General features: G+C 44.8%; 1 protein-coding gene across 1 annotated transcript in view; it reads left to right on the top strand.

Annotated features, from left to right (window-relative positions):
* Positions 1-7,188: 7,188 nt before the first annotated feature.
* PSMB7 (proteasome 20S subunit beta 7) overlaps positions 7,189-27,970 on the top strand; it is a 52,246-nt gene continuing 31,464 nt past the window's right edge. Inside the window, exons 1-5 of the mRNA XM_090274709.1 lie at positions 7,189-7,277; positions 7,655-7,748; positions 8,548-8,645; positions 9,887-10,027; positions 14,240-14,355. Of these exons, the coding sequence (XP_090130835.1) occupies positions 7,216-7,277; positions 7,655-7,748; positions 8,548-8,645; positions 9,887-10,027; positions 14,240-14,355 (511 nt within the window). The 5' untranslated portion in view covers positions 7,189-7,215. The remainder of the gene's footprint in view (positions 7,278-7,654; positions 7,749-8,547; positions 8,646-9,886; positions 10,028-14,239; positions 14,356-27,970) is intronic.

Raw genomic sequence — 27,970 nt, 5'->3', positions numbered from 1 at the left:
TATGCAAAATAACTTTAATGCATCCAAAGCCTCAAGTAGATGGGAGGGGTCTTGAACCAGGGGATGGTATGGAAAAAGCACACAGAGCCTACCTAAGGTTCTGTGAATGGTCAGAACTGTTTGCAACACCCCCTGCGTCAGAGGACGCAGTCAGGGATATATAAGCAGCTGCGGCCATTTTAGCTCTCTCTCGCTCTCATGTGCTTCCTCCATGTGGCTTGGAGAAGGGGTCTCCAGGCTGCTTTAAGAGGCCCTCGCCAGGCAGTTTTGAGAAGGAGAGGAGATCCATGTGGTTTGCAGGAAGAAGGCAGTTTGCAAGGAGGCTGAGAACCCAGGCGGTCCTGCATTGAGAGCTGGAGGGCACCACAGCACAGAAAGGGCCTCCCCAATCAGAACTGAGTGATTGGCAGCCGCTGGTAAAGCTGAACTGTGTTTGGGAAGTAGGGAAACGGTGTTTCTGACCTTCCTAAGACTGGCCAGGTTTGGTAGGGGGTAGGCAAGGAAATGTGTTTATGGGTGTTTTAAAGAACATAAGACTTAACAGCAGAAATCTGCAAATAGCTAAATCTGTATAACTGTTAAATAAACAATTCTTTTTCTTTTCACTACACTCTGGTATTGAGAGTTATAATTCTGGCGGCGGGCAACCGGGCCCCCAACTAAAGAGCCCGTGGGTTCTGTTTCAGTTGGAGCCGCCCAGGGGCTCTGTAACACTATGTTGTCCAGAAAGTTCGTACCACTCCGTGCTCCAGACTACGTGCACAGACTACAAGGAAACCGTCACTAACACTGAGTATTATTACTAGAAAACAAGGCTGCTCAATTTGATAGTCAAAATAGTGCTGTTGTTGAGAATGGTTCCATGGATGTGTTTTGTCCTCATCTTGTTTGCCTGTCAGAACTTGGGTGACTTTCCCTCTGTCTCCAGGAAACCTTTCCCCCTTGCCCCACCTGCCCCCAATCTTGGCAGCTGTGACATCATTCTTCCTGGCCCCCGCCCCCCACCTGCTTTTTCTCTCCACCCTTTGCCCACCCCTCATCTTTGCAGGCCTGTTGATTACTACCACCCCTGACCTCTGTCCTTGCCCCCTCCTCTCCCTCTGCCCACTCTGCTGTGGCATCTCACTCGAACTCAGGACTTGAATGGCTTTCTGTCTGCTGTTGGAGAACCCCTACACCTCCTCTGCAACCCAGACTTCCAACGCACATGTCCCGAAGGGACCATCCATCCATCTACCCAAGTCAGACCCCCACAGAGAATGGCGATTCCACTTTTTCCCTCCTCCTCACATCCAACCACTGACCACACCCTGTCTCTGTCCTCCTGTGATGTCTCTAGAGTGTTCCCTTTTTGCTGCCATCACTTCCACTGCCCTACTTCAGACTGCCTTCTCCTTGGTCCATGGTTCTCCTATTTCCAGTCCCTCTCTGTCCATTCCCCCTCCCACCAGCTGCCAGGCTGGTTTTCACAACACACCAATGTGACCACATCCTTGCCCTGCTTAACCCTGGAATTGGCTCCCAGGTCCTGCCTGCCCTGGTCTCCAATGAGTTCCCGGCTTCCCTCCCCTCTAAGTCCTCTCCCTAATGCTCCCCAGCATCCCAGTTGCTCCACTCCTCCGTGTGTCTGCCTGCACTGTCCTCTCCTTCCTGAGACCCCAGCTAACTTCTGCTACCCTGTGCAGCCCCCATCAGAACCTTCTTGCCCCGTAACCATCTTATTGGCTTCTGTATCGATTTCCCTTCAGGGCAGAGTCTTTGAGTTCTTGGGCCAGGCACAGAATTGAAGTTTGTTTAAGGATTGTCTGAATGAATGAATGAATGAATGAATGAATGAGGTAGCATCCTCTTATTGTGGAGGGGCATGGCAGGTCTAGAACCATGGAGAAGATGATGCAGCTGGAGGATGTGCCTGGTCCACACATTCAGAGGTGAACTCTGCAAGGTTTGGCTGGAGGAAGCATCCGTCAGCTGAGGCCCAGCAGCCTGTAGGACATCTTGTCTTTGGGTGGCATTCTGTGCTCAGACTCCCTTTGGCAGGCAGGCAGCCCTTTCTCCTACAGGAGGCCATGTTTCTTCTCTGCTTTAAGCCTTCCATAGCTCCCTAGTGCTTTTGGGACAGGACAGGCTTCTACGCTAGCCTACAAGGCCCTTTGTAATGGAGGCTGTCCATTTCCTACCTACACCTCCCCACCCTGTCCCTGCCCTGAAGCCACACAGATCTGCCTGCTGTTCTGCAGACCTGACATACTCTGTCCCATACAAGCTGTTCCCTCTGTCTGGAATGCTTTCCCCTTCTCTCTACTGTCATCCTCCAAGACCTCGTCTCATTCAGATTCAGCTCCCCCAGGAAGCCTGCCCTGACTCACCAGGTAGTCACGCCTACCTGAACCTCCCCTCTCCAGGGGAAATGAACCCCTTTTCTGCAGCCTACCATGTAGGGACCCAAGTCATTCTCATTGTGTGGCCATGGGCCAGTCCCTGGTCCTTCTGAGTCTTCATTTCTCTTTCTGTTCCTTTCCCATGTAGGGCTTCCCTTCCTCATGGGCTATTGACAGAATGAGATCTACAGAAAGGGGGGGCCAGGTTAAGAACAAGTGTTCAGAATGGGCCTGGGTTCAAATTCCAGTTCCCTCGTTAACCGGCACCTCCTCTCCCCAGGCTGAGAGTTCCCATCTATGAGCCGGAAATCATAACAGCACCAGGTTGGCACAATTTGGGGGGCCGTGGCATGGAGAGTGCTTAACCCGGGGCCTGCTACACAGGAAGGTCTTGGTACATGTTAACCATGATGGTTTTACCAGATGAGGAAAGCATTTGTAGGCTCTGAAATGAGCGGGATTCTGTGGGTCTCAGCAGGGCCCCAGAATCTGCTTAGTGCCCCAGGTGAGTCTGGAGTGGGTGGAGTGCCTTCCCACTGGAGCTGTGTGGTGGTGTCGCTGTCACCTGTGCAGCGAGGCTCGGCACCCGAGTGCTGTGCCAGGGGCCCTGGAGCCTGGAGCAGCTGCTCTAATTCATGCAAAGGAAGGCGCCCAGGTTTGTCCTGTCTATTTATAGCTTATTTATGAAGAAGGAAAAACAAGGGCCCAGTTGCCTTAGCAACCAGGAGCATCATGGGCTGCTTCTCCTGCGATGGGAAGATGGCCAAGTCTTCTTGTGGGGGGCATCCCTGGAGGTGTGTGTATCCTGACAGAGGATGGATGAGCCTTGCAGAGCCTATCCCGTGCTGGGTTCCAAGCAGCCTGCAGGTTGGGGGAGGGTGCTTGCCAGGCTGACGCCCCCTCTGGTCTCCTGGTCTCGGTGCTAATTCCTGTCTTCTGGGTGCTTACCCTGCTGCCTCAGGCCTACTCAGGAGTCCTTCCTTGGCTGTGCTCTGGTACATGTCCCTCAGGGCACTTGGCACAGTGGACTGGAGGTATAATTCCCAGACCAATACCTGTCAAGGCTGTGATCTGGCCCAGAGTTGCCACACAGCCCACCACCAAGGAGGGGCTTAATAAACACGGGGGGATGGATGGATGGATGAATGAATGGCTTTACCACTTACACTGCAAGCTCTCATTTGGTGCCCACGAGGTAAGGGAAACTGTAGTTCTCTCATTTTACAGATGAGAAAATTGAGGTGAAAGTAGATGGAGAGATGGGCATGTGAGGGCAAAGCTGAGAACTGGCCCAGCTGGGAAGAGAATCCTTGAGAAGGAAATCTTGTTTTTGCTCTGCCAAAGCCCCAGGGGACACGGGAACTTGGGTTCCAGCTGGGCCAGAATTATTAGGGAGACGGGGAGATGGTACTGTGGTCGGGGCTGAAGGGGCATCGTTTGAAACTTGACTCTGTCACTTATCTGCTCTGGGACCTTGAGCCAATGACTTTACCTATCTGGGCCTCAGTTTCCTTATCTTTAAGTGGTGCAATGATGCATGGTCCTTAGGGATTGTGTCTGTCTCTTGATCACCTGTTTTTCTTGTGTCTGGAACATTTTGGGTGCTCAGGATGATCACAAGATCCCGTATATAAAGTGGTTAGAACAGAGCTCAGGACATTGGGTTCTCTCAGGCAATGTTGGTTGTTACTATATTATTGGGAACTGAGGCACAGAGATCCTGATGGCTCCCCTGAGGTCACACAGCCAGATCCAGAGCAGAAGTGGTGGCTTTTCTGGTCAGTTAGTTTTGGTGGTAGGACTGTGTCCAGTCCCTGGGGAGGCATTCTGCCTGGATTGCAGTCTCAGAGGGCAGTGGTCGTGTTGGACAGGGAGGCTGAAGCAGGGATCTCTAAGGCTGGGGACCTAGAGTGGCCCTCCACACGCTGCACGTACACGGGCAAGAGACCCTGGGCCAGGCCCACCGGGTTTGCTTGGCCTTGGGCTCCATCTCTCAAGGTCCAGGCCCTGGTTGCCTGTAGGCTCTCTGTCGCCCTCTGCTGGGCTCTGCCAGCCTCTGCTGGGCCACCTCCAGAGGCAATAGACAGGCAACGCCACCTCCTCAGCTCAATCAGGATGTGAAAACAAAACCAGAGACCCAGTTAAGAAGAGAAGTGCCCTAGGGACAAACCAAGGTCACAAGTCATTCCCACATGCTTCTCTGGCTCCTCTAGCTCTGTGGCGGGACACAGGGGCCCCCTACCCACTCTGGGGGCTGCAGGCTGCTCCGCTTCCCTTCCCTGCAGCCACATCAGATTCATCATCACCCACCAGTTCCTGAAGACAATGCATGCTCAGGCTTTTTTTTTGTCTGGTTGTGCTCGTTCCATACCCCATTGCTGTGTCTGTCCTGTGTCTGTCCCTCCTGCCTTCTCACCCCATGAGCTCACACTGTCCTCCTGAGCCTCCAGGCTTCTGCAGCACCGCCCCCCCCAACTCCCCCGCCAGCCCCCCCCGTCAGCCCCTCGCCCCCTCCACCGCCCTTAGCGCACTGGGACTGTGAACTCACGAGGCGTATCAGTCTGCCATAACTGGAAAAACAAACTACCACAAACTGGGTGGTTTTAATAACAGACTTTTATGGTTTTTCAGTTCTGGTAGCTGCAAGTCTGAAATCAAAGTGCTGGCAGGGTGGGTTCCTTCTGGGGGCTGTTCCAGGCCTTCTCCTGGCTTCTGGTGGTTTGCTGGCAGTCTTTGATGTTCCTTGGCTTGTAGAAGTACCAACCCATCTCTGCCTTCATGTTCACATGTCTGTCTCCAAATTTTCCCTTTTTATGAGGACATTAGTCATATGGGATTAGGGTCCACCCTAATGACCTCATTTTAAACTTGATTACCTTGTGAAGATCCTATTTCCAAATAAGGTCACACTAAGCTACTGGGGGTTAGGACTTCAACATAGAAATCTTGGAAAGACGCAATTCAACCCATAATACGAGCAGAGGAGAGGAACTACATCTGATTCATCTTCTGGCTCTTCCCTCAGGGCTGAGCCCAGAGCAGGAGCCGAGAGAGTCTGATGAATGTTGTGAAGCCCATCTTTCATTCTATAATTACTTAAAAGTCCAAGTCTTTTTTCTTCTTACAGTCACCAAAGTAGAGAAATGGTGACACAGGAAACACTCAAACTTTTTCATCAGTAGACTCCTGGGGAGGCAGGTGAGGTTTTATTTTCCTGATTTCACACAAAAGACCCAGAGAAGTAACGAAAGGGAATTTAACCTTTGACAAATATTTACTGAACACATAGTTGTGACAGACAATGGTTCTAGGCAATTGAGATGCCATTCATTCATACCTAGAAACATGTCTGACATATAGTTGGTGCTCAATAAAGATCTACTGAGTAAATAAATCAGTTGACCCCACAGTTACTGAGGCTGTCATTTACTTGCTGTGCAAATTTGAGCATGTTGCTTCACTGTGATGAACCTTCATTTCCACCACAAAAATGAGTTGAATTACATAGCTACCTCTATGTTGTTGGCAGGATGAAATAAAGATATTAATAATAATGGGTATTCATTGTGAAGCTGCTATGAACGTGATAGATGCTTTCCATGTATAATTTTCAATTCTCACAGCAGCCTTTTAAAAATTGAAATAAAATTAAAATAACAAAATTCACTATTTAAAAATGGGCAGTTTAGTGGTTTTTAGTATGTTCATTAGGTTGGGTAGCCATTATCTCTCTATAACTCTAGAACATTTTCATCATCCCCAAAAGAGGCTTCCTTTCCATTAAAGGCTCACTCTCCACTTTCTTCCCTGCTCCCCATCTCCTTACTTTCTGGCTGTATGGATTTGCCTAGTAGGGACGTTGGATAGAAATGGAACCATGCTATATGTAGCTTTTTGTGCTTGGCTTCTTTCCCTTAGCGCAATGATTTCAAGGTTTATTCCTGTGGTGTAGGATGTATCAATGCTTCATCCTTTTTATGGTTGAATAGCATTCTGCAGTATGGATGTGTACTACATTTTGTTTATCCATTCATCAGCTGATGAACACGTGGGTGGTCTCTATTATTTGGCTATTGTGGGTAATGTTGTTATGGATATTTGTGTACCCGTTTTTGTGAACATGTTTTAATTCTCTTGGGCATATACATAAAAGAGGAATCCTGGGTCCATGTTTAACCTTTTGAGAAACTGCTAAATTGTTTTCTGGAGCTTTTGCAGCATTTTATAGTCTCACCAGCCAGGTATGAGGGATCTAATGTCTCCATATCCTCGCCAACACTTATTATCTGTCTTTTTGATGATCGCATTCTAGTAGGTGTGCAGTGGCATTGAACTGTGGTTTTGATTTGCATTTCCTAATGATTAGTGATGTTGAACATCTTTTCATCTGCTGCTCTTTGTTCAGTTCACAGCAGCCTTTCGAGGTAACTGTTATCTCCATTTGACAGCGGAAGAAACAGATTCAGAGTTGAGAGGACTTGCTCAGTGCATGGAGTGGTGGGGCTGTGTCTGGGACCTGGGTGTGTCTGTCCCCCATGGAGCTGAATTAACAGTAGAAACAGTTCTGGTCTGGCTGACAGCAGGCGTGTCTCTAGTGCGCCCACCTTGAGACGAGTCCTTTCCCCATCTGGGCGTCAGTTTCTCCTCCACGCCACTTGGGGTGATATATATACTCCAAACACCTCTGGGCTCTTCTAGTAGCAACTCTAAGATCAATCGCTCTCGTGCGGAATTTGCCCCGCCCCTTTAGCCCAGGGCGCCGGCGGCACCGGAAGTATTCAGCTCTTTTCAGCTTGGTCCCGCCCCCCGGCCCGGAAGTGCTTTTTTGGGGAAGATGGCGGCTGTGTCGGTGTGTAAGCCGCCGGTTGGAGGCTTCTCTTTTGATAACTGCCGCAGGTGCGACCATTCCCGGGGCCGGGATCAGGGCGGGATTGGGAGTGCGGTGCGGGGGTCGGCGCTGGGCCGCGGCCTGATCTCGGAAGTCCAAAGGAACGATGCGCGGCATGGCCTGTGGCCCGCGGCCCGTGTGACTCAGGGGAATCGGGGCCTGAGTGTGGGTTTCCCAAGAGGTCGGTTCTCCTCTCCCGCTTTTCCACCGCATGTGGACACCCTTCATCTCCCTCTCCTTAAGCGAGGCGCCGCCCCTCTTTGAGGCTTTCTTTGCCGAGAAACGGGACAAAACTCTTGATATTGGCCGTGAGGATTGAGTGAACAGATGGGCGTGAAAACGGATAGTAGGTTCTTCAACGCTTTATTCTCTCATTTGCTCTTAGAAATGCTGTCTTGGAAGCCGATTTTGCGAAGAAAGGGTACAAGCTTCCGACGGCCAGGAAAACAGGCACGACCATCGCAGGGGTGGTCTATAAGGTGAGCCGGGACAGGCCGAAAGCAGCAGTTTATCCATGAACGAGGCCGCCTTTACTTCTCTGGGGCGTGTGTGGAAGGGGACATGCTACAGAGCACATCAGGGAAAGGACTTCTGGGGGAGACTGTTAGGTTTCGTGTGCTTATCAAACGCTTATGTTCTTTTTTCACTGGGCAGAGTTTTTGACAGGAGGCCAACTTACAGTTTTGTCTTAAGTTACTACTTTAGAAGGCAGGATGGGGACGCGAAAGAACACAAGATTGGGGTCAGACAGGCCTGTCCAGCCATTTCACGCCTCTGGGCCGCTTCCAGTTTTGGACAGCTCACTGTCCCCGCCAACCAAATGGACATCGTGACCCCAGCCTTAAATTGTTGTAAGGGTCAAAAGAGATAATGATTACTGTTGTTAAGGGTAAAGAGTGAGATCTTTTAAAAAGAAATTGACAGGTGGCCGTTTTAATGGAAGGGTTTCTGCATTTTAATCCACTTTTCCCATATTAGCTTTGATTTGTAAGGAATTCATTGAGTCGCTGAGCCTCATTTGAAAACAGGAATGATCATTCCTGCCGCCTACTCAGGATTCAGGCAATAACATTTGTTAATAACCCTTTTCTTGACTTCTGAAGTATAGCACAATATTTTTGGTAGGAATTTTTGGGGGGGCGTGGTAGATGGTAGGGGAGCAGGGGATGGTGAGCATTGTTTCCTTTACACTAGAGAGCCGTTTTTTTCCATATGTAAGACTGTGTGTGTATGTGTGTGTGGGTGTGTGTATACACACTTTTTTTTCTTTTTAAATAGGATGGCATAGTACTTGGAGCAGATACCAGGGCAACCGAAGGAATGGTTGTTGCTGACAAAAACTGTTCAAAGATACACTTCATATCTCCTAACATTTAGTAAGTATTGATTAGTCTGAATGGCTCATATATTTTCAAACATTTCAGGGCTAAAACTGAATTTACTGTGTTTCCCCCTGAAACCTGTTGTTCAATCTGTGTTTTCTTCCTGTCTCCCTTAAATGGCATTTTTATCCACCTGTCCCCGAAGCAAGTCATCCTCAAGTCCTCTCTTTGCTTTTGTCTTCAGTTCCTTTGGTACCTGGTCTGCCTTCTGTGTGCTCCTTAAATCCATTCCCTCTTCTTCCCTCTGCTAAGACCTTAGTTCAGGTCCCCACCCCTCACCCCTCAGCTAGACTATTACACATTTAAATGGCTTCTCTGCCTCTGGTTTCTTTTCCATCTCTGTTGTTCATTTCTGTGTCCTTGGAGTCTATAAAATACAGATCTAATTATGTTCCTTTCCTTTTTAAAAACTTTTAAAGAGACTTTTTACATTTTTACACTGCTTTCAGGATAAAATCAAAACTGTTTAAGGCCTTGCACAATCTCACAAAAACTTAATCTTTTCAGCCTATTTAGCTGCCATCACCTGCTGCTCTGGTTACGCCTGGATGGTCCCTATTTCCCTCTTGTCCCTGTCTTCCTCATCTCCAAGCTCTTTCACCTTTGCTTAGGCCTCCCCTCTATTTAGAAATGCCCTTTCCTCTTCTCTACTTGTATAATGTCTTTATTTTATTCTTCCAAATTCAGCTCCTATGAAACCTCAAAAATCAGAATCAATTACTTTTTTCTTCAGTTTCCTTTAACATTTTGTACCTGAGCTACTGTATGGTATTATACAAGGTAAAAATTTTGTTTGTCTGTGTGTTATCTCTACTCAACTTTGAAATCAAGTGCTAGGACTTTGTCATATTTTCTTTATTTCCAGCACTTAGTGCGGTGTCTGCTACCTGGGAATAAATACTTGGTAAATGTTAAATTGCAAGACTTTTAACATGCCTTGCTCTTTTGTACAACTTGGATGTATTTGTAAATTAGTTAAATAGACACACTTTTAGGAGCATAGAAACTAATGATTTCAAATATTCCATTGTGCCACAGAAAATATATATGCATATAATTAGGTGTGTACTGTCAATCTTATGTTTAAGTTTGGTTAGACAGAGTAGTTACAGTGCAGGTATACTCAAAAACATATCTATGTACCTGAACTTTGTGGATGTTATCCAAGGAACTCCACTTCTAATTGAGTCCTCTGGCAATTGAATTTCAACTAAGTTTCTAATAATGTTTTTCAGTTGCTGTGGTGCTGGGACAGCTGCAGACACAGAGATGACAACCCAGCTCATTTCTTCCAATTTGGAGCTCCACTCCCTTTCCACTGGCCGCCTTCCCAGAGTTGTGACGGCCAATCGGATGCTGAAGCAGATGCTTTTCAGGTAAGGTCCCAGGAACAGGATTTCTGTAGCGTCTTTTTCTCCTGTTGTCAGATTCGCGGCCAAGGGAAGCCTGGAAGCTAGAGAAAAAGCATTCAGAAATACACATTTTAATTTCATAAAGCTTTTGATGATGGGTTTGAATTTGTGGGGTCTGGCTTTTTTGTTTGTTGGTTTTTTCCTGAGTAAATGTGTGACCAGTTGAGTCATTTCCTCAGGCATAGGCCTATTGCTTAATATAAAAACTTGTTCCTAGGAGGGAAGTTAGAGCTGGACGGGGTCTCTGAGGAGTTCATCTTGTGAACACACACAAACACAAAGGATTGTTTCTTTTCTCTTTCAGGGGGAAAAACACAATGAAATTAAAAATGATAACATTAATATTAACCAATATTTGTCTCTTTGTGCCAGATCCTGTGCTAAGTCCTTTATGCATGCCCTCATTTTCTCCTTTTAATTTTGAGGTCCAGGCTGCTCTAGTTTATCTGGGAAGAAATTAAGGCTTAAAGAGGTGCAGTCACTTCCCTGACCTGACCTTCACTCCCTATTGACTCCCGCAGACAGTTCCTCTCAGTAGTTGTGTTTCTCTTTCTTAATAGTCACATTATCACTTTATGTTTGTATTGATCTTGACAGATTTAAACTTTTAAAGTCCATTTCCTCATTTGCTTCTCACGAAGAGAGGCAGTGTACTGTAGTGGGACCAGCCTGGGTGTTTAGTCTTGGGCGGGAATACTGGCTTCTCCTTTGGCACCTGCCTTACCTTTAACAGATTCTCTCCTCTTGGTAGAATGTGTGCATTATAGTACCTTTTGTTTTTTGAGTTGACGGGAGACCCTTATCCTTACGCAGAACGTTTTCTTTCTCTCTGCCCCAAGCAGCAGCAGCTGCGTCCAGGCCTGTGACCGTGGAAGGGGGCCAGGAATAGGGAGCAAAATTGTAAACAGCTCAGAGGTTATATTCAGCTTGTAGAGAAATTTTATTTGAGTCACATAGTGTTTTTTTTTTTTTAAATAGTGGCCAATAATTATAAACTGGGAGATTTGAATTTTAAAAAGTCTAGATTTCTGACTCCTTTTGAAAAACATTCGTAGATGGTGGTACTCTTCCGGAACCGAGTGGCAGGTGTTGCCTTTAGAAGTGGGAGCCTGTGTCTGATCTGTCAGTCCCTGCCTGGTTCACTTCCCTCCGTTTCCTGCCTGGCCCTTGCCTTCCCGCCTGGCACGGCCCCTTGACGCTCAGTAAGTAATGAGGTTCAGTGTAGCCCTGCAGCAACAGCGGCGTAGTTCCCACGTTACTGGTGAGGCAACCAGGGAGCCTAGTCACAACCACCTAATTCCTGCTCCGGCTGTACGAGCCTTTATACCAGTGATTTCCATTTATTTATGTATATAGTCATCATTCTAACCCTGCAGAATTATCACCTGTCAAATAAATCCTCCCAGTACAGTGTGAGAACTCATGAAAGCACATCTGTGGTCAAGATTTCTAAAGACATTTATGATTTTGATTTTAAATACAAAGCTCCCTCTGGTGGTTTGTATGGTGCATTACATTTAAAACAATTTTTAAACTTGTAAAATGGCAGTACTGTAAGTAGAATATTTCAGAATTCCTTGCAATGTCATTTAAAGCATTTAGCTAAATCTAGCAGATGTTTTTGCTAATCTTTTTAGAACGTTTCAGGAATTCTAAATGTTCCGGTCAGTTTTATTATTTTAAGTTTAATATACTTTGTAAATGTTAAATTTTATAAAAGTTTTGAGAGTAGCATTAAAAAATTTAAACCAGAATAATTATGGTCCTTTATGTCTCTGGCATTTTTGTTGAGTTACGTATGACAATGCCTAGCACAGGGCCTGGTGCACAGTTAGGTCCGCATAAAATTCAGAGGCTGAGAAACAGGGCAAGGTGTACCCTTCTTGCTGTCAGTATGTTGTGCATATTGTTCCCATCAGTAGAAGAGCACAGCGTCCATAGTGTTTACCTTGGGTCTGTAGAGGAGTCCTGGGCACCTGTAGTCCTCCTGAAATAGTAAAAAATGTATCTGTACACTTGTTATGAGGAAGGCTGCCACAGTTTCAATAAGTTTTTCAAAGGGGTCTGACCCATAAAAGTTTAGAAGCGTTGATGAATATCAATGTTTGGTGATAAAGAATTTCATTCTATTAACCAAATTTTTGAACATTCATGATGTTGCCTGTTTTAAGGCATTTAAGTTATTATAAGGTAATCTGTGAACCCTTTGGGGTACAGACTCTTTGGGTGCTTGTGATTAATTCCTTAGACTATGTTTTAAAGTAAATTCCTAGAAGTTGAATTGCTGGGTCAAAGATATGCATAGTGAACATTTTGATACATATTGCAGAAACTATCCTTGAGAAAGATTATTTACTAAGTTGCATTACTGCGAGCATTGGATGAGAAAATGTAGCGCCTTGGCTGACGTGGCTCAGAGAATTTAGTGCCTGCGGACCAAGGGTCCCCGATTTGATTCTGGTCGGGGCACATGCCTGGGATTCGGGTCAGGTCTCCGGTTAGGGGCAACCAATCCATGTATCTCACGCATCGACGTTTCTCTCCCTCTCTTTTTCCCTCCTCCCTTTAAAAATAAATAAAATCTTAAAAAAAAAAATAGGAAAAAATGTAGTATGGCCTTTAATGCTTGTGTAGTTTTCTGTTGTATAGCTGTATCAATTTGGCCAGTTCTCCCTTTATTTCCACTTTTTTGGCATCATAAACAGTACTGTAGTCAACATTCTTGTGCATACACTTCTGCATATTTGTTCTATTCTTAGATTTAGATTCCTGGAAGTAGAATTCCTGGGTCAAATTTTAAGGATTTCAATAACTTCAGTATCTTAGACTCTTTCAAATGCATCAAATAGATACTATATTTTAGCTTAGAAGGGAATGAACGAGCTGATTATTACTGACTTTCAACACCTTGCGTGCTGGGCAGTTGGTGTAGTGAATCAGGCACGGGCCTGGGATGGGAATGGTGGGTCTGGTTGATTGTGGCTCTCATCCCAGAGCCATGGAGTGTAGTCTTCACCTTGCTGCTAGCTCATATGCCGTAGGATCACCTTTGTCCCCTTCTGGGCCCTTCCTTCTTGGGGCTGCTTCTGAAATTCTTTCCTGCCCTTTAGTTTTTCACTCATAAATAGAAGATTCTTTCTGAAATAATGATACTGGACTTGACTATTCTGTTTACCTAGAACACTTCCTGATGGGTAGCTGTATCTCAGTCTAAAATTTTGACTTTGATTGGTTCTTGTATTAATTCATTTATTTCAGTTTTAATGATTATGATCGTTAGGCAAACTCAGCACATATTGGTTTCATTTTTCTTCCTGAAGAGCTAAAGGTTCACAGTGGAGAACTTTAAATTCAGCATGTTTATTGAGCATAGCAATTCTAATGGTAAATAATTGAACCAAATACAGGGAAAGCAATCTATAGAAGTGGAAAACCAGCTAGGTAAAGGGCTCAAAGGAACAAATATGTGCACGATTAAATGGAGGTGGTGTGGGTGGGAAACAGAGCCCTGTCCATGTTTTGAAGGTGCAGCTTTATCGTGTGGGTGGTAGTGGTTTTTTAGGCCATCACGGAGTTATTCATCATTCATGTCCCTGGATGCTGAAATACTTTCCTCTCTCACTCAGTATGAGCTTGTATCTGTGATTATTCTTCTATGGATTTATTCAGAGGGAGGGGTTTTGACATCAGCCATTTTCCTGTTAGCTGTAGTGAGGCTGATGATTTGAACAGCTGGAGTTTAGGAACTCTCCGTTGTTAACATGGAAGGCAGCGTATCTGCTGGCCACAGAAAGGGATGACGGGAAGGGTGCTGATGGTCTTCGGAGTAAGCCAAGCTTGGCTTTGAGACACTGGGTGAGTACTTAATGTCTTGGGGTTAGTTTTTTCTTCTCTGAAGTGAGCATTACAGAGCCCTCTTTTACAGGTAGTTGGGAGACCGAGATGAAATAAAGTTGGGGATTATCTCACACAGCTGACAGTTTTTATTGGCTGATAGTAGAAGTTCAACTGAAGTTCATTTCATTTCCTAATTCCCATCAAAGCAGTAACCATTTAATGAAATAGTAGTTGTATAAGAAAAGCTCTTTATTTTCTGACTTCTCATACGGCTTTCGGTTAAGTTACAGTGATGCAATATAGACTCATTTTTTTTCTTGTACATACTCTGATCACCAGGTATCAAGGTTACATTGGTGCAGCCCTAGTTTTGGGGGGCATAGATGTTACTGGACCTCACCTCTACAGCATCTATCCTCATGGATCAACTGATAAGTTGCCTTATGTCACCATGGGTGAGTGTAATGTTTCCCTCATGTTTTAGAATCCTCCTGTTTACCAAATTGGTCTTTCAAGAGCTGGTCTAACTTCCTGTTAGAGGAGGCAGTGCAATAAAGTGCTTTGATTCATTCTACTAATGTTTATTGAGTTCTTCCTACAGGTTGATCCCTCTTCTATACACTTGAATGTAACTGCACAGAATTTTGATAAAGATTATTTTTTAATCCTTACCCAAGGACATTTTTCCATTGCCTATAGAGAGAGAGGAAGGGAGAGAGAGAAACATCGATGTGAGAGAGGAACATCAGTTGGTTGCCTCTCGTACATGCCCAGACTAGGGATGGTATGTGCCCTGACTGGTGATTGAACCTGCAACCCAGACATGTGCCCTGATCAGGTATCAAACCTGCAACGTGTGGCTGCGGGCTGACATTTTAGCCACCTGAGGCACACTGGCCAGGGCGTGATAAAGATTCCTGCTTGCAAGGAGTTTATATTTTAGTGGGGGAGGACAGGCAGTAACAATAGCTACTGTAAATGTCAGTTTCTAGTGATAAATACTAGGAGAAAAAGTAATGTAGATGATATTGTGCTACAGTTGTGCAAAATATTACATTTGGGGGAAACTGGGTTAAGGGTATATGACATCTCAGTGTAGTCTTACATTTGCATGTGAATGTATAATTATTTCAAAACAAAAAGTTAAAAATAATTAATGCAGGGTAAGAGGACTTGGAGTATTGGGATCTGGACAGCAGACTGTAGTGTTAAACAGGAAGGTCCAGGTGGGTCTCATGAGAAGGTGGGTTTGATAGAAGAGCCTTCTGGGCAGAAGGAATGCTGGAGTGGAGGCCTCACTGTGGGAACATGCCTGATACATGCAGTTTTCTTCTTTTTTTTGAGTGACTAGAGTCCCTTTTTACCTCTTAATCTCTGAGGGGTCATGGGCGTTTAATTCCTCTCTGAACCTTGATTTCCTTCCCTGTGAAATGTTCTCAATAATACTTCTATACATACTAGGTTACAAATTACATATGTAAGTAACATTATAGATAATATATATAATGCATCTGGGCCAGTACTTGGCTTATAAATAGTAGTTACTCATTTTAGATCAGCTTTTTATTTTTACATTTGTATTTTAGCTCTAAGTGCTAGATATGAGTATATTTTTAATGACCAAAAAAAAAAAAAAGTAGTAAAACTATATCAAGAAAAATTGGGATTTATAAGTTTTAACTTTTATGTTACATTTCTGAGTCAAATGTATATGTCCAGAAATTCAAACAGGTCCTGTGTTTTTCTCACTTTATCTGTTAGAATTTTGGCTTTGGTACCTTGGCTCTGCAGAGCTAGGAACACTGCCACCTGGAAGAGTCTGGAAATTGCCACTTTGAGACTTTGCTCTTCCATTGTGTTATCTGTCTAGCCTTTTAGGAGGTTTTCATGCAACAGCTGGTTTTTTGTGGTGTTTGTAGGGACGATGATTTACTCCCAGATACCATATGGGTGAATCTTTGTAATTATTTTTAAATGAAGACACAGTAATTTTAGAATTATTTTGAATTGCTTTATTCAAATGTGCTATCTCCATCAAAGTATTATTTCTCCCCATCTGATGCTTTTCAATGTAAAGGTAGACTAGCCTTTTCTATTAAGTACTTTCATTTCTTCTTCTTTTTTTTAATTAAAAAAACTTCACACTTGCAGAAAAGAACAGTGAACAGTCCTCAGACTTGTCAGATATTAACATTTTACCACAGTTCTCTCTGTCACACACATTATTGTTAATTTGTGTGTGTGGAACCATTTGAGAGTGAAGAGCAGGTCCCATAAGCCTCCACCTTTAAATCCTTTAGGATGTTTTCTTACATCACTGATAAAAATCATCAATTTCTGGAAACTTAATATCAATACGAAGCAATTTCATTTTTGGATGGAAAAATTGAGTTGGTTTACTTTTACTTTGAACGGTAGTAATTGGCCTTATGAGCTGAAAGTGAGTAGTTAGGTAGATTTGTGTCTGCTCATGTCAGCCCCGCAGCCCCACTCTGTGCTTTGTTCCGGCTGACAGTGACCTCGTGTCTCTCCAAGGCTGCAGTGATTCCAGGGCTAGGGTTCCACAGCTTTGAGTTTCTGGCAGTACACGTCTGTTTAGAAGGCATCACTCCACACAGCTGGGTTTTGCTAGCATAAGAGACCAGAGTGAGAAGAACAAGAACGTCAGTACATCTGATTTTAATACATGAGTAAATGATTACTTCGAGCTTTAGTTTGTTCATCTGTACATTTATCAACTATTTTTTGAGGGCCTTCCAGGTGAAGGCACTGGAGCAGGCTTCACAGGTCGAGGGGAGTGGGTGATCCTCGCTCTTGCCACGCTCACAGTGGGGTGGGAGAGACAGGTGTGTCCACTGACAAGGGCAGCGAGCAAAAGCCAGTGGAGGCCAGAGGGAGAAGGGGTCACATCGAAACTGGAGGTCTTCAGGAAAGCTTCCCTTCATTTGAGCTGAATCTTAAAGGAAGGATAAGTTACTTTCATTCATTTATCACGTATTTATTTAGCATTCACTTTATGCTAGGCCCTGTGCTAGGCCCTGCTCAGGGTGCTAGTAACATGGCGGTCAGCGTAGCACTTGCCCTCAGAGCTTATAGCGTCATGTGGGAAAGACGTGCTTGTCTAGAAGAGCGCCCTAGAGGAAGAGAACAGTAGTGAGAGAATAACAGGAAGGTGTATATGGATAATGGGTGTTTGGGACGTCCTTACTGGAAGTGACATTAAAACATTTTCTAATTAAAGTAATTTACAAACGTGACAACATTCAGGTGGGAAAAATACTACATGAAAAATCTCTTATTTTGTATCCCTCCTTCAGAGTAACCTCTATTGCGAGTTTCTTATGTGTTTTCCCCCCAGAAAACATTTTATGATACACCTTTATGTGTGTATCTATCATCTTTCTATCCTTATTAAAAATACACAAGCGAGGTCGTACTATACATACTGTTACCTTTCTGTTTACTTGTTTCGAAAAAGTTTTTGTATTAGGCCATGTGGTTCTATATCATGTCTGTAATAACAGCTACATAGAATTGCATTATATCGCTGTACCGTGATTTCCTGACCCATTCTCCTATTAATGGATATTTTGGTTTTCAGATTTTTTCAACAGATGTGTCTTGATATACTTGTGTAAATACATACTTTCAGATAAATTCCTAGTAGGGGCCTTTCTGGATAGCAAGCAGTGAAATCACTGGATGATTTAAGGAAAATAAGAATGTTTTTTAGAGGATGGTAGGTGGCTCATGGAATAGCCAGGAAGGCTAGAACTGGTTTGGGGGCCAAGAACTGTATCGGAAGTCGTGCTGCAGAAGGGCCAGTGCAGGCAAGTACAGACGGGGCAGACTGCGCTGCTAGCACGGTCGGGGCTGGGCCTGGCTCACTGCTCTCGGGAACCCAGCCTTCCTGCCATCGTTCACCACCAGAGGGCTCCTTGTAAGGGAGGGTGGGTGCTTCTGATTGGCGAAGCTCAGTTACCCACTTAGATGGTGGTGGGGCTCCCCAGATGTAGGAAGGAAATACAGCTTCTGCACAGCCCAGGAAAGTGACAGATGGCCAGAGAGTGTGTTTTCCCTTTTGAGAGCTGCTGCCAAATTGCCCTCCAGAAAGATTGCAGTAGTTTCTGCTCCCCCCACGAGAATGTGAGAATGCCCTTCTCTGACAGCCTCCCCAACACGGGGCATGCTTGCCAGCCTGTGAGGCGGAAGATGGGAGCAGCGACACAAGCTGAGACCTGGACGATGAGTAGGAGTTAGTAAGGGATTTGCTTCCCCTCTCTGTCCCCAAGAGAAGGACCTTTCAGGCCCTGGGGTGCACAAGGGACTGATGTGGTCAAGGAACTGAAAGGCCAGAGTTTGCTGGGTGGGTGGGCAGGTGCACAGGGTGGGAGGGGCGTTCCATGCAGCGGGTGCAGCAGAAGCAAGAACATGGGGTTAGCAGAGGCATGCCTGGAAAGCAAGGCTGGAGAGGGTCTCAGGGTACAACCTGAGTTGTTTTGCTTTTGTCCTGGAGGTTTCCATCTAATGTTTTCAAGCCAGAGGGGGAGCAGCCTCACAGCTACAGGGAGGAGGGTTGCTGTGGGGGCGTCTGGAGGCAGGGCTGGAGATTACACCTGGCCAGAGATGTTGAGGGTGTGGACGGGGCCAGTGGTAGGAGGGATGGCCACTAACTACAGAGATCGCCCGGAAACCACCCAACCACTAGGCTTGATCCTGAGTCTGTCATCTGTCCTCTCCTGTGTTCCTTAGTGGCAGTCCCTTCCTGGCTCTTGACTGCAGTGTTGGCGTAACTCCTCCACCTCGGGGCACACCCCCCCCCCTCCAGTTGGGCCTCTGGATCCTTTTTCCTCAGTCCTCCTCTGCGTGTAGAGCAGCTCCCCAATGGGGCTGCCCCAGGCTGACTTAGTAGCTTCCTTTCAGGACATTTGGTGTGAAGCAGGATTCCGGGATTCCAGCCTTGTCCATATTCCACTTTCTCCAGCCCTTGTCCCTCCTGCCCCTGCGAACATTTGAGATCTCGGAGAGTAGAATTCCAGAGTCCTGTGTGGCTCTATGAATATTTGATGGTGAAGTTAATTTTCTCATCCTCTAACTCGGTTGCTTGTGCCAAAGAATGTCTGAAACTTAGCGTTAGAAACCTCAGCTGCTGTTTCTTGTTTGTGAACTGGCAGCCGACAGCACCCTGGAATAGAGTTGGTTTTGATTGTGTTTCATTTGTGTGGACCCAGGTTAGCACACACATTTCATGTGTGATAGGTTCTTTCTTTTTAAAGCTTAGCATTAGTTTAAAGCACATTATGGAGGGTCTCTGTGCCAGAGGATTCTGGTAACTGTCACACTATTTGTAGTTAAAATTCTATGGAAGGTTGCTGTCACTGCCATTTTATTGATGAGAAACCTGAAACTTATATGAGAGATTTAGTAACTCACCTCTTACTGCTCTGCCTGGAAGTGGCAAAACTGGGATTTGAACCCTTGTTTCTGGTTCAAGTAAACGTAAAGTACATTTGCATTTATATAAATCCCTGAAGGGCATTCATTTGTTTTGCATGTATTTGCTGTGTGTGCAGATTTTCCGACCTTCACATTAAAAACAGTATTTACTGGAAGAGTTTTTTTATGGTATCAAAGGAGAAATTTAAAAATTATACATAAGTCTACCACCTCTAGACAACATGACTTATTTTTATCTGATCCAAGTTCATTGGAAGAGGAGCCCCATACCAGAGAATGTAAAAGAAAGTACAGTTTTGTGCTCCCTTGGTTTCGTCTTTGTCATCATTCTGCATTCTCTTAGCCCTGGCTCCTTTGTGAGCCGGTCGGTGTACGTCTTTGCCCCTGGTAGTGGCTGTGCAGGGCCGCCTGCCTTCCTTTCTTCCTAAGGAAGGCGTTCTTCTGTTACTGTTCTTTTTTGATCATTTTTCTTTTTCTCTTTTTTCCCCCTGAGGGGCTGGGGAGATGAATTTTGAGAGAGACCCGCAGAATTGCCAAAATTTGGTGGACTTTGTTTTAATTCATAATTCATGTTAACTGATTTTGGGTGAGCTACAAACCAAACCTCAAAATATACATAAACTAGAGGGCCCCCCTAAATGAAAGGTTCCCATGGAACATTAACATTCACTGTGGATTAAAGCTTTTCATAAAGCTAACTTGAGTGAGAAAATGAATATTTCATGTAAATTATCAAGCGTTAGTTAAATTATAAGTTTTTTATTATAAGAAATATAAACAAAACTTTGTAATTAATCTTTTTTATTTGAGTGATTTGACAGTAAGAGCTGGAAGCTACAAATTACCCGTAAGACAAGGGTGTCCAAATTTTGTCTCCCCGTGGGTCTGTACTGGCGACTAGCCAGGTGCCTGAAGGCTACTCTTAATTTACATTGATTGGAAGACACCTGTCTTGCCGTGTGCGTCTTGAACATGCTGGCGCGGCTCTTTGAGCACAGAGTCCAGGAGCCTCCTCTCCGAGGACTCGCCTTTCCCAGGTTTCACTGGGGAGAAGAGAGTATCAGACGCCTTATGGTGTGGCCCTGGGACGGCTTCTGACCTAAAACCTGTTTTATGGACATGATGTTGACCATCAGAGCAGCGTGCATCCCACAGCTTTCCGGCTGCTGTGCCCGCAAGTGTTGTGAGATGCTTTGCTGATTTAATTTTTGCAAGACTGAGGTGGGTGCTATTATCCCCATCTTACAAATGAGACCGTTGAGGCTCAGAAAGGTGTGCCAAGGTCAGGCAGCCAGGAGGTGCGTGATCTGGGATGGGACCCAGTCTCTGAGCTGTTCCCCGTCGGCCGTGCGACTGCTGTGAGTGGGGTGCAGCGTGTGGTCCAGGCCAAGTGTGATCTGGTCTATTCTAAAAAACAGTGGCGCCTTAGGTTTTATTTAATTCTCTCTTTTTTAAGACAGTAATTTGCAAGAGACTGCAGGTGATCGATTAGTGTGATTGTTGAAAGCTGGGCATGATTCTTTGACTTCTCTTTCCACTAAGGGTTTTATTTTTTTATAGACAAAATGTGGGTTCTTCTAATTCTCAGATTAATTAGCTTATTCTTTTAGCTTGCCAGCTTTCCTTTATTAGGCAAACTTAAGTAGTGTCAGAAGAAGCATGGGGACCATCTTTTGCTATTAGTTTGGCAGTGTTCCTCGTAGCAGCATTGGCACGTATATAAAATTTTTGTTTTTGCCCACTTATTCACATAGAGAATTAATATGAATAAAATTTCAAGCATGACATTCCTGGAAATGAGGCCCTTGGACAATTTAGGAATTCTAACTTAAGGAATAAACATTGGTATGCACCATAAGGGACGACTTGAGGTCACTGTCAGGGCCATTCCGGTAACATTCGATCTCCAGATAATTACTGGAATGCACCTCTTAAATCCCAATTTACACAGAGTCCTAGTGATTAAAAAGATGGGGACAGAGTGCTCACCTTGTGGGCAAAAAAAGAGTCTTAGAATTAAGCTGGAACATCAGAACATTGGCAGGGAATTCAGGCCTGCCATTTTCTCTGTATTTTTACACTGACATGCATCCTTTGTGCAGATATTTTGATAACCTCCACATGACTCGATGTTGAAAAATTTCCTGCACTGGAGAAAACTAGTGCACTACAGGATGGCAACTATTTCTTCCACTTGCATTTTCAACTCTCAGCTCAGTTGTGGACTCTGCAGCCCTGTATGCAGTTCCTAGGCCTCCCTCAGAGCCTTCTCGGGGGGGCCTGTGGGCATCATGGCTCTGCTGTGTGGGGCCTGAGCCACCCAGCCAGGGCAAGCGTTGATGTCTTCTCCTGTAAGATGGTGGCTGGAGGAGCTGTTTCCTGGAAAGTGTGTGCGGGTTGCAGGGGACATCACACGTAAGAATCTTTGTGTGTAGCACACTGTCGATGTTGGGTGCATGGTGTTTGATGATTTTAGTGCTCACATGCTCTCCGTGTGCAGTTCGGTATACCAAGATTTCTCTGGCAGTGTTTTCTGCTGTGATATACAGAATATTTAAAATGTGCAATGCATGGATTTTGTATTTTAAAATTTATGCTGCTATGGAGTGCCAGAATGAAAGAACGGAACCAAAAGTCCATGGAAGTTGACTTACGCATCTTGATTCCTGGTTGCTGCAAAGGCGGTACTAAGCCAATAGAGGGTGCCATTTTGTTAAGAAATGAGAAAATATTTACTTCTAAAATTCATCACGTTACAGACAGGGAAGGTAATATAGCCAGTCCTGCCAGTTCTTAATATATTCTAATTAGAGTGGACTTTGTTCTTGATTCTGCATAAAAAATGTTGAATGCCTATTTTAGGCAAAGTGGTGAGGTATTGACTTAATGTGTAGGGTGCTACTCTTCCTGCTTCTTCTGCTCTGACATTTTGCCATGAAATCTTTTCTGACTTGAATTCAGTCCTTAGTCTATAACCAAGTAAGAGTCCTTGCCGGGAGGATCTTTGGGAACAGTTAAACGCAGCACTCGCAGCCCGAAGTCCTTTGTTTTTCAGCCTCCCCTCCGAGCGAGCGAGGTAACTAACCCTTCCATGCTCTTGTTGCAGAGTTGGCCTTGCCGCTGACGAGGGCCTCGTAACCTAAGGCTTGATGGTCTTTTACTTTCTTACTGGACAACGAGTAGAAAGTCAGTTTATGCAGCAAAAGACTTTTCACTGCAGAGTTCTTAGAACTAGGGATTTGCGACTTTGGGTAGGTTCCCTCACCTCTCTGACCTTCATTTTTTTCCCCTCTATAAAATGGAGATAATACCATCTGGGCTGCAGGTGAATTACGTGAGAAAATACATGTAACAGGGCTTTGCACAACTTTTTCCGTAAGTAGGGTTTCTTACTGTTTGTACACAATCTCTATGGACAAAATAAACCTCTGCTTATGATTAAGACTAGGTGTGTTTTGTAAATTACTAAACTTGGTGGCTTGTGGCCCTTGAGTGTTCTGAGGACACGAAAACTTGGAAAAAGAACTGCAAAGTGGAATAACATGCGATTTGGGAAGTTATTTGGGAATGTGGGCCAGAGTAAAGGGTGCCGTGGAAAGACCTGTCCGCTCAGACTGCCGTCAGCTCCTGAGCAGGAGGGGTGCCCGGCAGGGCGCCTGCTGAGTGGGAGCTTCTGCTTCTTGGTGGGGCCTGAGGAGTGGAAAACTGCTTAAAAGAGGCACATTTAAGGTAATTTTCATCCTCCATCTTATTCCCTAAACATTGGGTTAGGTGACTTCTTTCTTTAAAGGGGAACAGTTTTCTGTTCTCATACCGTGTGGTGTTTCATTAAAATACTTTAATAAAATGAAGCCTTTCACATTTTAGGCCCAGATGCCGCAATTGTTAGTCTTTTCTTAAGAAGAAGTGTTTATAACCTGTCAGGTCAATGACATGTTACACTTGCAACGATCAGAATAATTCCTCTTTCCTTCAAGTGGTGCTTTAAATTATTTACTTGGAGTAAAATTTGACTCATTTTTGACTACATTATGTTTTGAAAAGAAACTGCCCTTTTCGAGAAATTAATTCTGAGTGAAAATGTTGTTAGATGCTTTAAAAATCTATTTTAAGCATATTAAGTGGAATTTTTAAAAAATTCATTGGGAATAGAAGATAGGTTCTGACATTGAGGTACATGTGCTGATGAAAAGGAAGCATTCTTCCCCCTCACGAGGGGTTTAAATGTGATACTCAGTGCTTACTCAGGAGTGAAAACATCAAATTAAACTGTTTATGCTGACAAAGGACAAATCTGGATTTCAGCAACCCATGCAAGATTGTCTGATTGCTTGGCCTGCCTCGCCTGGAAGCTTTTGGCCAAGACTTATAATGAAATGCATGCATACAATTAAACCACTTCCAGTCGGTGTCTGAGTTTTTCCGAGCCATGAAAAGCGCTCCACTGCTCTCTAGTGGCTGAACATGGTCCCCTGGCACCAACATTGTTTGATATTCGTACGTCAGCGCTTCACACGTTGGCGGTGCTGGCCTCTGGAGCAAGCACCAACACCAGGAGACCCGGCCCCGCAGACAGGAACATAATGAAAAATGGTCCTGATCCCCGGGGCTGTGGAAAGCACCAAATTTTACCCAGGACGAGTGGCCAGTGGACTGACAGTGAGCAAGTGTGAGTAAGCACTCTTGTCAGGGAGGGCTGACACTGATGGATGAGGAAGTTCTGCGTGTCTCTCACCTCTGCAGGCATCGTACCCCTTGGCAGCCCACAGAGCCAGACCGGTCCCTGGGTGCTTACAATGGACTCCTCCTTAGCAGAAGGAGCGGCTTTTTTTCTGAAAAGATCTGGTTAAACTGATCAGGGGGAAAGCAGTAGAAATCCATTTCCCGCTTGTTCTCAGAACTTCATGACTTTGAGAGAAGAGATTGTGAAGACCTGTTTCCATGAGGGCCGTCAGCCCTGGGGCTCGTTGAGAATGATTGTATAAGCTAGCTCTTGGAGGGTGGGCAGCTTGTCTTAGAGCAATGACAGTAGCTGGCTCTTACTGAACTTCTACTGTGTGCCAGGTGTTCTGCCTTACACATGTGGTCTCGTTCAAGTCTCCCAGCCAGCCTGTGAGGAGGGGGCATTCTGTCTCCAGCCCCTTTGTGCGGGGGAGGGAGCTGGGCGGGCAGGGCTCCCTCCCGTGGCAGGGCCAGCACCCACGGCGGGGCCTTCTGGAACAGCTTCCGAGCCGTGCAGGTCTCGGAGGGCTCAGTGATGTGCCGCGGGAACCGGTGACGGGGGTGGGGGGTGGGGGGGCATGGCTGGTTCGAAGAAGTGAGTTGGAGGTTGCCCTTCTGAAAGGCGCATGAGCTTGAGTCACCAGGCCTAGGTTTGACTCTTGGCTCCACTTCATATTGACTATATTGGCTTTAAACTAGGCGAGCCTCAGTTTCCTTGTCTGTAAAATGGGGAAATACCTTCCTCACTTGAGCTCAGGGTCTGGGGCCTAAAACGCCCTCAGTACATTTTCTCTGGCCCTGCCCTGGAGGTTGTGAGCATAGACCTTACAGCGAAGTTCTCCCTGCTGGCTTTCGGGTCCTTCCTGGAAGCAGCAGGGTTTGGAAAATTATTTCAGTCTGTTGTTTCTTCAGCATGTCTAATAACATAGTTCCTAGGGTTTCTGTTTGATTTAATACTTTAGTGAACTCTGTAAAAATAACGTTTTATGTTTTAAAAAAAGAATCCTGTCCTCAAGCTGTATTAATGCAGGTGTTTGTAAACACAGACAGCAAGTAAAAACAATATCTTAGATAGTAAGTTTTTTTGATACCTTTCATATTTTGTCCTAGGTTGGGTTCTCTCAGAAAAAGTTAAGTTTAAATGAGCTATTAATGCTGACAGACACTTTCAACGGATTTAGAAAATGGAGACAATACTTTCATTTTTTTTGAATGGGGCTATTTTATATTTTTATTAAATAAAATTTTTATTGTATTTTTTCCATTTAGCATTTGCCCCCCGTATAACCACCACCCCCTTGAAACGTGCTATTTTAAAATAAAGACTCTAAACAGACTCTTGAATGGTTGCTAAACAGTGAATGATATCTGTTTAATCATTCAAAACATTTAGCGAAAATTCCAGTCTCATTTTAATTTCCAAGCAAAAAGTCACAAAATTAACTATATCCAGATGTGTGGCAATTGTTCTGCTGAAATCTGAAGAAAAGCAAGTTAGATGGCATGATTTCCTGGGGTGCAGAGCTAAGAAAATATAGGTGCTTTTATGCTTACTTGCTAAGCTTGATTTTTAAGCTTTTGGCTTTGCTATTTAGGAGGCAGCATGGTGGAGTGGAAGGAATATTGGGCACTTTAAATTCAGATGACTTGGATGCAGGTCCCCAGATTTCCTAACCATTGGCTGTATGATCTGGGCAATCCTTATCTCCGAAGTTTAGTCTCCCCCTTTTGTGTGAAGCAGGACTGCTGCTACCTGCCGTGTCTGAAGAGGAGACAAAAACCAATGTGACTGCTTTGAGATGTTTGTATGGTCCTTTCAGTAATTTGTTGGCCATCGAGTAGACTTTTAGATAACGTGGGATTTGGCTTAGCACTGATATGCTCAAAGGACTTCATTATTAGGATGATTTTTACCTCTAAGACCATCCAAAGGAAGGACGCTGGTAGAGAGACATAGTATATTTATTTGTTCGTGATGATTCATTACTGTCGTTACTTGGGACTGTTGACTCATGCGTGGAGTGACCTTCGGGCCCCTTATACAAATTTCAGGACTGAGCTGCCTGCTGCTGCTGGCACGCAGCAAGACTGAGACAGCTGGGAAAGGCCTGGTCTTTGTGCTTTTCTTCTTTCCCACGCCTCCACAATGTCGTGTTCTTATTTCCTCCAGGCTTATACCTTAGAAAATTGTAAGTAATGCATGGTCTTTAAAGAAAAATAAGAAAATAATTTTTTTAAAGTAAGCAAAAAGAAAATAGCACCACCCAGAAATAAGCATAATATTTTGATTTATGTTCTTCCAGATTTGTGTAATACATATTGTATAAGCATATCTGTTAATATTGCTTTGGAACATGTTTTTCTTCCCACTAAATATTAGATCATGGACATCCTTCCATTGCCCAAAAATATTGTCATGTTTAATGAACGTAACTATAGTATTTTATTGTTTATACCTAATTTGGGTACTTGTCCATTAGTTTCTTTAGAATAACCTCTGCTGGGGGTATGTATAGCTTTATGCTTTCTGATTTCTGCTTCTAAATTGCCCATTAGAACTATTCATTTTTGCTTCTACAAGCATGTTAGAGTGCCTGCTTCACTACACCTTTGTCAGCACTGGGTATTTTTCTTTTTAATCTTTGCTAATCTAGAAGGCAAAAAAGGTTATTTAATTTCAATTTATATTTCTTCAATTACTAGTGAACTTGAACAGTGTTTCTAAACATGTATAGGCCTCTGCCTTTTCCCTGTAAACTGCTGTTCCCCTTCTTTGTTGGTATACTGATGTGATTTTTCCGTGAGATCCTTTCAGTTATTAATGTCTTGTATGCTGCTCATGTTTTTCTGAGTTTCAGGGCTTATATTTTACATTGTTTATAGAAGTTATTCTCTCTTTTTAAGCCAGTGTCCTGTTATCAATAAGAACAGATATTTCACTTTAAAAAGATTGGCTGGCGATCTGGCCCCTTGTGGCATTTGTGCCTGGGACCCCCTTCTCCTGGAGGTCACAGCGTGGGCGACCCACAGTGTCATCCTGAAGATCGGTGGGTGAGGCAGTCCCTGACAGTCCGAGAGGGAGAGCAGACCGTTCTTTCCCGTACTCACAGAGGCATCTGTTAGAGGAGGGATTCTTTAATGAGCACCCAACAGGGCAGCCAGGGAGGGCAAGGCAGTGCCCGCCTCGGTAACCGCATTGCGTGCGGAGCAGTTTCTGACCTGTGGATGAGAGAGAGCTGAACTGTGTCTTCTTCCCCCATCACTGTCTCTCCACGCGGCTTGGCTGCTGGGAGGTTTGGTGCTGGGAGGCTTGGGAGTTGGGAGTGGTTCAGTCCAGTGGGTGTGTGTGGGTGAGCTTGGGGGAGGACAGTGGATGCAGGGGGTAAGTCAGTGGGTAACTGCGTAGTCATAGACCGTGTCTCACACAATCGTTTCTAAATTCTGGTCACTGAATTGCATCTTGTTTTTCTGGTTTAAAGAGCTTTGTTCTGGAAGCCACACTGGCTGCTCAGTAACTGTGGGTGGACTGAAAAAGGCATCCTTGGTGGAGGTTGCTAAGGAGCAGCCACATGGAAACTACTGACGAGACAGACAGCCTCGGTAATAAAATGCAGAAGTCCAAGGAGAGCATTTCACTCCTATGATATCACAGAGATTTGGACCAGGCTAGGACGTATAATAGGACATGGCTTTGTGGGTTTAAAGCCTTTTTTTCTTTTTGAAAATTGAACTTGCTTTACATTTGAGTTTGTCCTGTATTCATCCCAGTACGGTAAATTAGGCAATAAATGCTCTTGGAGACTTTATCGGGGCATTTACTGCTGTCATCACTCCTCGAGGGCCAGCTCAGAGTTTCCCAGCTCCTCCAAAGAAGTTGTACTCAGATCAGCC

Source organism: Furipterus horrens, unplaced genomic scaffold (assembly GCF_987537825.1).
Source record: "Furipterus horrens unplaced genomic scaffold, mFurHor1.1.pri manual_scaffold_4, whole genome shotgun sequence".
Lineage (NCBI taxonomy): Eukaryota > Metazoa > Chordata > Mammalia > Chiroptera > Furipteridae > Furipterus > Furipterus horrens.
This window is presented reverse-complemented; position numbering and strand designations above follow the sequence as displayed.